This window comes from Artibeus jamaicensis, unplaced genomic scaffold (assembly GCF_021234435.1).
Source record: "Artibeus jamaicensis isolate MK-2021 breed Jamaican fruit bat unplaced genomic scaffold, CSHL_Jam_final contig_3290, whole genome shotgun sequence".
NCBI lineage: Eukaryota > Metazoa > Chordata > Mammalia > Chiroptera > Phyllostomidae > Artibeus > Artibeus jamaicensis.
Genome location: NW_026521779.1, coordinates 711,655 through 722,657, shown reverse-complemented (window position 1 = coordinate 722,657; position 11,003 = coordinate 711,655). Strand labels below are relative to the sequence as shown.

Genomic DNA, 11,003 nt, shown 5'->3' with positions numbered 1-11,003 from the left:
TGTCTCTATGAGTGTGTTCCTATTCCGTGTATAGATCCATATGTTATGTCTATGTATATATCCACATATGCTGGGGTATTATGTGTCCAGGTGTTCCCACAACTGCGCACCTGGTGGGTGGGGAGGTATGTTATTCTGTGTGTATGCCTGTGTATCTCGTGTGTGCTGTGTATGTGCCCCTAAGTGTCCCTGCATCTATGGCCATCCCTGTGAGTACGTGTATGTGTGTTTTCTGCATGTGCCCCTGGCTTCCTCTCTGAGGCCCTTCCTCCTGCCCCTTGGGGTGTAGTTTCTGTTTTTTGCATGTGTATGTCTGTCCCTATGAGTGTAGCTTGGTTTTACATCTATTCCCGTGTAATCAGGGCCTCAGTGCCCCTCCATGTCCCGCCACACCCTCCCGTGAGTGTGTGTCTCACAGCCCCTTGCACGCCCTTCCCTGTGTTTGTGGTCCGAGCGCCTTTGTGCGCGTGTGCTCCCCATTCGCTTTAGAGGCCTGTGTGCGTCCCAGTCCCTGCCTATACCCGTTCGCGCCCCGGTGCCCCACGCTGGGGACCCCGGAGGTGCGTCCCGGCACCGTGGGCATCTCCGAATGAGTCCCCGTGCGTCCGGCGGGAAGTCTCGGGGCGCACACGGCCACAACTGGAGGACCCACCGCCCGGCGCGGCGCGGTGAGGAGGGCGGGGGCGGCGGCGGCGGCGCCGGGGAGCGCGGGCACGTCACGGAGACAGACTGGCGGGCGGGCTGGCGGGAGGCGGTGGCCGCGGGTTCGAGCCAGCGCCGAAGGTCCGCGATCCCTCCCCCTGCCCGCGTCCTGGGGAGCCCCCGCCCAGCCCCGGAGCCGCCGAAATGCAATTTCCCGTGCCGGAGCCTTGGCTCGGGGGGCTTTTCCGGGCAGGTTTTGGAAACAAGAGGGGACACGAGGCAGCGACCCAAAACGAGGTGAGCGCGGGCGCCGGGCAGGCTGGGGGCCGCACCTGGGTTGGGGATGCGGCGGGGCGGGACGGCGGCGAGACCCTGCCGCAGCCCCTCGCGCACCTGCTATCGGCCCGGGGGCGGGGGCCCCGGCCTCTGCGGCCCGGCCCTCCATTGTTGCGGCGGCTGGGGGAGGGGGGCGGGGAGGCCCCGGCGGCGGCATCTCTGTGTCTGGCCTTTCGGGAGCATGGGCTCGGGGAGGACCGAACGCCCCCAAGGGAAGAAGCTCTCAAGTCCCCGAACCAGGGTCACCTAAGGGGAGAAGGACGGGCCAAGATGCCCCTGAGGGGCGGGGACGCATGCTGGCGGGGTGGGGGTAGTAGGGACCCCGGCCCGCCTGACACCTGACGGCGGGGAGGCCCCAGGACAGGGCGGCGGCAAGCTTTGTTCTTGGGGTCTCAGATCCGCTGAGGATATGGGAAATGAAGGGCCGCCGGTAGAGGCTCCGGCCCGGTGCGCGCGTCCCAGAGGGTGCCCGGGCCAAGTTCACGGGCGCGCAGGCCTACGCGGGCCCTGCAGAGACAGATCCTCGCGGGGGGCCCTACTCGGGCCTGGCTGCGGCCGTGGTCCCGGACTGCAGCGGTGCCCTCCTGATGCTCCCCACTGGCCTGTCATTACCAGAGGTGGCTGGACGGTATTTACTGGGGCCAAGGTTTGCTACAGGAACACGCCCTCCAAACCTGGCCATAAAAAGGAAAGATGGCCCCGAATCCCACTGCTGGGGAGTCCTTTTAAAGCCACAGGGAGCCTTTCGCAGGAAACTGCCCTAGAAGGCATGCTGGAGGTGGACTGAAGGGAGCTGCGAAGTGACCCCCCCACTCAGTCCCCCCATCTCTTTCCCCACCCCACCAGTGTCCCACGGCCCTGCACTGCTCACAGAGCCATTCTCGGAGTTTCAGATATTCCCAAATCGCTGAGGAAGAGCCCCGGGCCCACACTGTGCACAGACACAGCATCCCCATCACTCACATCACCTGCAGGGACGCTGGTCTCACACACACACACACACACACACACACACACACACACACACAGTAACAGCGCCACGTGGGCGAACACATTGCCCTCAATGACGGGGACATCCCATAAAACACTGCCACATGGAAAAATGCAGCCACCGTTGACAGTGGCCATGGTGTGGACACAGACTTGCACACAGCACTGCCACAAATACAGTTCTCTCCCACAAACACAGACACTCAGATGCACACTGTTGCGTATGGGTGCCCACAGGCTGCCACCCAGGAAAACTGGGACAAGTATTTTAAACACCCTGACCCAAGCAGAGAGACACAAACAGATAGACATGTATGTGCCTTCTTAAGGACACACCCACAGGCATCCACGGGCATCCGGGCAACCTGACACACACACACAACACAGCTGCACACGCTGACACACCGCTGCCCATGGTGAAACAACGGGATCCTCCTGGGCCTCCACTATGACACTGTCACCCACACACAGGTATGAACCTTCCAACATACCTGTGCCCATAGTCACCCACTCTAGCACTTGATTATACCCTTGGACACCTGCAATAATACACACAGACAAATAAAATGACATGTGCACCGATCCACAGGAAAAATGACAGGGATTCTCAGAAACCCAGTCACCTGGATGGCTGTAAACCCAATACTCATTTACTGAGCATCTGTTATGAACCAGGTACCATTCTAGCACTGGAGGTAGAAGAAATCAAAATCTGCCCTGGCTGGTGTGGCGCAGTGGATTGAGCACCAGCCTGCAAACCAAAGGGTCGCCGGTTCAATTCTCAGTCAGGGCACATGTCTGGGTTGTGGGCCAGGTGCCCAGTCAGGGGCACTCAAGACACAACCACACATTGATGTTTCTCTCCCTCTTTCTCCCTCCCTTCCCTTCTCTCTAAAAAAATAAAAAACAAAAAAATCAAAATCAAAATCCCTGCTCTCTTGGAACAGACGCCTTTTAGTGAGGGGCGTGTGGGGGCCCACAATTGGATGACAGACTCTAGTCACCCTCAGTGACACTGACATGTGCCAGACACCCACATACACTGGCTCACACATCGACCTGCAATTACCCACAATTAGCCCGGCACACACCAGTCACACTGACATCCACACACAAGCAGAAGCGCCAACACATACACACAGCTGGCTCAGAGATGGCTGCCCACCGTCACACACACCCACCCGGAGTTACAGACACCCACAGACCTCAAAAATAGCCTGCCCGAGTTGCTGGGACCCCAAGCCCACTGCAGCTCACCTGTAACAGACCCTTAGGGCCCTGCTGCCTGTTTTCAAACAGAGTCAACCCTGACCTAGACCCAGGGTCACCGGGCACCCCAAGCCACAGAAGTGCCTAAATTTCTCATCCACCGGCTTCAGGTCCCTTCACAGCCCCAACCCTAACCCCAGAGAAGCCAGAGCCTTCTCCCCTGCCCCAGCTCTGGTGGGCTTCGGAAGGAAGTTGAGCTTCAGGCCCTCTGGCCACCCCCCAGGTCTGGCAGGGTTTTTGTGCAGCCAGTGGAAGCAGGAAGCTGGCATGAGGGGGGCAGAATGGGAACCTGAGATGCTACACAGGTGTGGGGGAAGTGAGGAGCCCCCTGCCCACCAGTCTAGACAGTCAACAGGACCCCACTTGGGGACCTCCATACGTGCTGTTACCATACCCACATAATGGGCTCTTTGTCTGCCAGACCCTGACCACCTCCGCCCCCTTGTTCCCCACATGTTCATGCATACACACAAGGACATGTGTGTACTGAGACACACAGGAACACATGCATGGACATACAGATAGACACATAGGCTGCCAGACATCCCCGCCGCCCCCACTCCTCCTCCTTCAACTTGATAGCAGAGCTGCCTCCATCCATCTCCCTCTCACCTCTGACCCTGACCCCAGACCTGCACCAGCTGCCCTGCCTTCCTGCAGCTCAGGGTGGGGGTGGGGTGAGAGTGGGCCCTGTCTGGGTCAGTGTGGCTTCTGGAAGGCTTCCCTCATCCCACTCATTCCCAGCCCCCTGCCCAGACAAACCCAGCCTGGGTGTGTCAGAGGAGGGGTCCCAGGAAGAATAGGAAGGAGGGCCAAATTGGCCATGAATGGCTTCCCTGCTTGGCACGGGGGGCCTATGGTTGGGAGTGGGAGGAGACAGCTCCACCCACCGTGCTGGGCTTCAAAGTCAAATAGAAGCCCAATGGGCTCTCCAGAAGGCCTCAGGACGCTTGGCGGGAGGGACAGTCAGCTCTACACCTGCCACGGTCCAAGTCCCAAGTCCCGACAGTGAGACGCAGACGGTGAGGGAGCAGGCCGACAGACAGATCAGGTGTAAAGAGCCAGACAACCAGAGGAGGATCCAGACAGCGAGCGATAAGCATTTGCAGGGCGGGAGACCCCAGCAAATACAGGCCGGTGAGGGGCACAGGCAGACCCAGACGGGCAGACCCAGACAGACAAGGGCAAGGGCGGGAATCCTACGCAGACCTCCGCAGACAAAGGGAGACAGACCCCGGGCTGGCCCCAGATAACCCCTCCCCCACAGGATGGGGCGGGGGCTGCACGCCTCCTGCCCCGCCCCTCAGTGGGAGGCCCCGCCCACCTACTGGGCCCAGCCTCCCTGATTGCTCCGACCAGCCCATCCTTCCCGATTTGGGGGAGACCACTTGCAGGGACCTCCCTTCTCCGTAGGCAAAGATCATAGCCCTCCGGAAAGCTAGCGGAGAGACGGCGCAGGAGAAAGGGTGCCGTAGGGGGTCCCGGAATGTGGTTAGAGTGCCCGGGACTTGATGACCTCGCCTTCTAGCTTCGTCGTCACCAACAAACACAAAGCTTGTAAGGAACCTCTGAGACTACTAATCCAAACTCTCAGAGCATCACCTTCCTCATCGATTAGGTGATATTATCACCTAATAATATATAGAGTTCTCATTACTATCTCTGCCCTCCCAGCCCACTCTCCTCCCCTTAGTTCTTGGCATTCTCTCTACTGGGACCACCAACCCCAAGGCAGGCATGCTTCCTCGAAAGAACTCGGGTGTCTGTAGGGGGAAGGGGGAGGGGCCCCGGCCGCAGCCCACCCACCCCTGGAACCGAATGGGGCCCTGCTGGTCCCGCGGATGGGCCAAGGGGGAGGGCGCCCACTCGGAGCTCCCGAAAGGGGTGGGGTGACTGGACCCCGGCCCGTGGACCAGAGACTGGGCTTTGGGGAAAGGGCTTCATGAGTTGGGAAAATTTAATGGGGCGAGTCTTGCGGGGGTCGGGCTTCGAGGGGCTCAGGTTTGGGGGCGGGTCCCGTGGAGGGCAGACCCTAAGGGGTTGGGCTCCACGGAGATGGCCTTGGGGACCCCGTAAAGACACGGTCCGTGGGAGTCTAGGCAGGCGGGTTCTAGAGGAGGGTCCTAGGGGGAGGGGCTCTGTGACTTCGGACGCTCCTGGGGCTGGCACAATGAGGGGTGCCACAGGGTTAGGCTCAGGGGCCTGGGAAAAAGTCTTTAGGAGAACTGCGCTCTTTGAGGACCGGCTTAGGGGACAGGTTTTCTGGGGATTGAGTTTGAAGGTGGACTCCTTGGGAATCTATATGGGCGGGCTTTAGAGGGAGGATCCCAGGACCTGGTATTAGGTGGGTGGGCTTTAAGGGGACGGGTCCTGGGGCGGGGCTAGGGTTGGAGAGTTAGAGCAGCGGGTGTCCTCGGGCAGAATCTGTGTTGGGGTCTCGGGGGAGGGGCTTGGGGGGTTGTGTTGGCTCAGGCCGCCTGCAACAGGGAACTTTTAGGGTTTAAGCTTAGCACACTTGGGGCCCCTGATTCACCTTAGGTTTACACTAAAGGGTTCCTTTGGGGCTCCATATTCCCCTGAGTAAAATGGGAGGGTATTGGGAAATTGAAGGACCCTCTCCAGTTTGTCCTGGGAGTCCGTAAACCCAGATGGGGGGCACCAGAGAGGGCGGTCACCCAGCACTGTGAGACCTCTGGAGGGAGAGACTGGAGGCCCGTTTTACCAGGAGAAAGTGGGGAGGGGGCAGTATCTTGCCACACTGGGAATCCTAGCAGCTATTTGCTGGCAGTCTGTTTTGAGGTCTGAGGGTGCACCCTTCTTACATCACCAAAGGCCTGAGTTCAGATGCCTGAGACCCTGCAGAAGGGCAGCGGGTGTCTCCTTGGGTCCTCTTGCTTCTCCCCTATCCAGTGGGCAAGTGGACCTATGGGTAGGCCCGGGAGCGACCCCGCTGTGGGTCCCAAATTTGACCCCCAAGGGTTGTTGTGGTTCATAAACAGTCCTGCCCAGAAACGGGGTGAGGCTCCCAGAAGGTCTACATTGTATTAAAGTGATTTGTTTGTCTCTCTGTTGCATGATGTGCCCCCCACACCCCAGAACAGCAGGGCAGTCAGACACATTGAGGGGCCACTTGGAGTGGTGCCCTCTGGCCTCAGTCTCCCAAACTGACAAATGGGATGCATCTGCATCTTCCAGGACCCTCTTGAGTAAAGCCCAGCACCCAGTATTGCTACATCCATGCAAAACAGACTACATAAATACCTACTGTTACAACTATTGATATTAATCTTGTGCTTTTCCAGGTCCTGGAGCACACAGTTGGCACCTACTGTTTGCTGACTTAATGAGTCAATAGGTCCCTCCCTCCCTCACCTCTCTGGTTTCCTGCCCCCCCCCCCACACCCAAGAAGTTGCCAAGGGCCTGGGGGAACATTCAACCTGTCGGTGAGTTTGGGCAGCTCAGGCAAACCATCGACCGTTGAGTGGACCCCGAGGCCTGGAACTGCCGTCCACCCATTGTGACCCCCCCACTTTCCAGATCTGGGGGGCCAGGTCCTACTTGAGCACATCCCCTCCTTTAGGCCACAGTGAAGGTCACAATCAACATTCATTGTTGTCGGTGGGTTGTGAGAACAGAGGCCAGACCCACCGAGGGATGAATGTCACTGTGGCTGGGCCGCACACAGCCTGAGGGGAGTGGGCTGGGGGACAAGACCCACCATGGGTTCCCCCCAAATTGCTCAGCCTGTACCTCACCCCAACCCCAGCCTCTCACTGCTTGGGGAGGGCTGGCGTCTGGGATCCTGATGGACTCGGCTGGATTTGGGGAGGAAATCCTGGAGGGTTTGGGCTGGGGTGGACAGTGGCTGGGCGGCTGAAAAACCTTTCTAAAAGGGAGTGATGAGTCTGTTCCCTTAGGGCTTCATAAATGTTTCCTGAAGGAATGAATAAGTGAATGGGGTGGGGGGTGGTGTGAGGTGGTGTGGCCCCATTTCTCTGTGTCCAGGTCCTGACCTCAGCTTTCTCACCCTCCTTGCACCAACCCTCCATCGCCCATCTAGTTAGCACCTTGGTGCTGGCTGATGCCGCCACCTGCATGTCTGTGCCCCCCCTGGGTGACTCCTGGGCACACTCCACCATCCTCAAACTAAGCTGAGGTCTCATTTAAGGGAGGGAGGATCGAGGCTGTAGTGAGTGCTGGGGTCCCCTTATTAGCCCAACCTGTGCCTCTGCTGTCCCCAAACTCCCCATCTCACCCCCTCACCACCCCAGGACAGACCAGGGCCAGCACCTAGCCCGGGGAGGGGATCCAGTAATTAGATGGGGGAGGCAGGCTTTGTGTTAGTCTTTGTGAATAACCCTAAGGGCAGGTGGCTTCATACCTCAGTCTGTTCATCCATTAATAGAGGTTCCATTGAGACAATGGGTGTGAAGCCACCCTGAGGGAGCCCAGAGCTAAAAGCCTTGGTCCCATTAGCCAGGCACCATCCCCCTTTCAGGGCTGTCTGGAGAATCAGCAGCTCCCCTTCTCCCCAAAAGGCCCAGGGGCACCTGGCCCTTCCCCTAGCCTAAGGGAAGGAAGGAAGCAGTTACTAAGTTACAGGTTACATCAATGCTTGTCTTGAGGGTGGGTCTTCTACCCGCCCCCTCAAAACCCTGTGGGGCAGGGTGGCTGACCTCCTCCAAGGAGGTGTGGTGAATAGTCCTTCCAATGCCCTCTGGGTGGGGTATGTGGCTCCAAATTGCAGGTGCCCCCTGCAGACTGTGCCCTGTCATCCCCCCCTCGCCCCACTCAGAGACCATACAACTCTTTGTCAGGTGCATTTACAGGGAGCAGCAGCAAGCCCCCCTATGACAATAGGAATCTCCCAGGGCCTGTTCCCTCCCCTTCAAAACCCCTCGGAGGTATAGGAGGGAACTGACAGCCCAGACTCCTAGGCTCCAGAGGGGGAAAGGGAGGGGCAGGGACGAAGAGAAGGACAAACTTGGGGCAGGCAGGGTTTCTTCTCTCTGCCCCCTCTGCCTGGCACTTGTGACCCAGCCATGGGGACCTTCAACCTGTGGACAGATTACCTGGGTTTGGCACATCTGGTGGGGGCTCTGCGTGGGGAAGAGCCTGAGACCAGACTAGACTCCCAGCCAGAACCAATGCCAGGACCAGGGGATCAGAGGTCCAGCCCAGAACCTTCGCCAGGTCCAGAACGCCTGTGCTCTTTCTGCAAACACAACGGCGAGTCCCGGTCCATCTACCAGTCCCACATGCTCAAGGACGAGGCAGGCCGGGTGCTGTGCCCCATCCTTCGAGACTATGTGTGTCCCCAGTGTGGTGCCACTCGAGATCGTGCCCACACCCGCCGCTTCTGCCCACTCACTGGCCAAGGCTACACCTCTGTCTACAGCTACACCACCCGCAACTCAGCAGGCAAGAAGTTGACCCGGCCTGACAAGGCAAGGACACAGGATTCTGGTCACCGAGGAGGAGGAGGAGGAGCAGCAGGAGCAGCAGGAGGAGGAGCCAGTGCAGGTGGCTGGGGAAATCTGCTGTGGAGGGGGAACTTCTTCTTTTAAGTAAAATTAACCCACGTACCTACTTCAGAGGGTTGGGGAGAGAGAATCAGTGTAGAGACCTTATATTCCCGAAGTGTGGCCCAATGTGGATAAACTGGGGCTTCACTGTGCTGTGTGGTCTTGTGGTCTTGTGCAAGAGATGCACCCTCTTTGGGCCCTTGCGGAAAATGCCATCCTTTTCCAGGCATGGATGACCTGGCAGGGAAGCCATATGGACTAGCTAGCAGTGAGGTCTGGGGACAGATACAGCAGGGGCTTGACACTGCTTGGTGCTGAGCAGCTGTGTGACCTGAAAGAAGCTGCTCATATTCTGAACCCTACCCAGCTTCCGTATTTCTTTACTCATTTGCCAATAGTTTGTGTGCCATTCTGTGCCAAGCACTGGCCTCAGCCAGTGGTGGACAAAGTAGATAAAAAGCAGCAGTTAAAACAAAGGGTCCTGAATAGGGAAGTCTAGAGAAACACCTGATCCAGATGAGAGAGTTCAGGAGGGCTTCCTGGAGGAAGTGACTTTAGGAAGCCTAAATCAAAGTTTGGTGAGGAGCTGGAAGTGTGGCCCAGGCATTGGGGCTTGTTCAGGAATTTAGGGACAGACTGGGGGTGTGTGCTTGTATGCTGGAGGAGGAAGTGCCAGCGATTTTTGGGACAGCCAAGGGGCCTATAGGGCCTTGTAGGTCACATTAGAGTTTGGATTTGGCCACTAATAGGGAGTCACAAAAGAGGCAAGACCAGGTCTGTGTGTTGTGTTGACACTGGCTAAGCAGCTGGATCATGGGAATGGATTTGAGTGTTGGAAGAGGCTGGTTCTCCAGGCAGAGGTGTCCCAGGTAGGCCAGAGGGAATGGCCCAGCAGTGCCCAGTCAAATGTCAGATTGGACGGGAGCCCCATGAGTTTCCTGTGTGGGAAGTAGCCCAGGAGAGTATTTGGGGCTGCAGCTCAGAAGAGACCTACAGCTGGAACTTCCCTCAGGTCTAAACACACTTTACTCACTTGAGTGGCCCACCCTTTGAGGTCACTCCAATCTTGTTCCTCAAATGGGGGTTTTGATTCTGCGTGTTTGGTTTGGGTAAAGGTTGAGCACCTGCATTCTTAACTAGCTCCCTAGGAGCCTGCTGTCCTTTTGGGCCATGGACCATGCAGGCTTTGAGTAGTTCGGGCTTAAACTAGCAGCAGTTTCCATTCTAGATGCAAAAGACCTCAGCTTCTGTGGGATCTTAAAGGACAAATCTGTTTTAGTGACATTATGGGGTAGTCATGCAACAGAGGACGGGGGTCTGATGGGGAGTGGTGTCGCTGCCTATTTGGGTACTGTGGGGAGGTACCCACCGTCTCCCCACCAGACTGTGGCACCTTGAGCGTGGTGAGCCCACAGGAGGACCCCCACCCTACCTCCTGCAGCTGTGAAGGGAATATTTAATAATGAGAGATTGCTTCCAGAAGATAGTATGCCTGTGAGGTTTGGTGAGGTCCAACTTGGAGGCACAGGGAACTGAGGGGACACAGAGATGATGGTCTCAGAATCCTTTTTCCCTTAATTCCAAGGGAGAAGGAAAACTCATGTCCCAGGATATAGAGTAAAAGGGTAAGGGAGCCCACCCATGGTACGGAAGGGCTGCCTGGCCGGCCTGGTAACACTCCAGGTATCACAAATTCTGGATCCTGGAGTCCTATGTCCATGACGGGGCAACACTGCAGGCCGGAGGGGCAGTTTTTGCCCTCTGTCCAGTTCTGGGTTTCACCTGGGGTTTCCCTAGTCCAAGAATGTGACTTGAGTGCTATTCCACCAGCAGCCTCCTGGTGGCGCCAGAGCCCCAGCAGCCCTGCAGGCTGAACTGGTACTTTGGCCCTATGAACCGATGCCTATTACTGTTTTTCTCCTCCCCCATCCGCTTTTAAAACCCAGGTTCCAAAGGTGCCAGGAAGTCGTCTGGACCTTCACCCTCTTTCTGCTGCCCCTCCACTTCGGCCTAGGAGGCAGGTGCGGGGAGGACATCCAGGATGCTGCTTTCCCTGGCCTGGGGATGCTGACTCCCTGAAGGCTGGATTTCCAAGATGCATCTGGCCAGGATGCTCTCCCCCCAGCCTGGGGGCTTGAGTGAGGGAACAGAGTCTGGAAACACTGCCAAAAGAGCCCTGTGAGGAAGGAGTTAGTCCTAGGACACCCCTGCCCCTCCTCCCCAACACAAGGTACAAGTCA

At 57.7% G+C, this 11,003-nt stretch overlaps 1 protein-coding gene across 1 annotated transcript; it reads left to right on the top strand.

The window, feature by feature from the left end:
* The first annotated feature begins 8,280 nt into the window (after positions 1–8,280).
* On the top strand, positions 8,281–10,970 carry NANOS3 (nanos C2HC-type zinc finger 3). The gene is made up of 2 exons (XM_037145508.2): positions 8,281–8,761; positions 10,710–10,970. Exons 1-2 carry the CDS (start codon positions 8,281–8,283, stop codon positions 10,775–10,777), a joined length of 549 nt encoding a protein of 182 aa, XP_037001403.2. The 3' UTR covers positions 10,778–10,970.
* Positions 10,971–11,003: the final 33 nt, after the last annotated feature.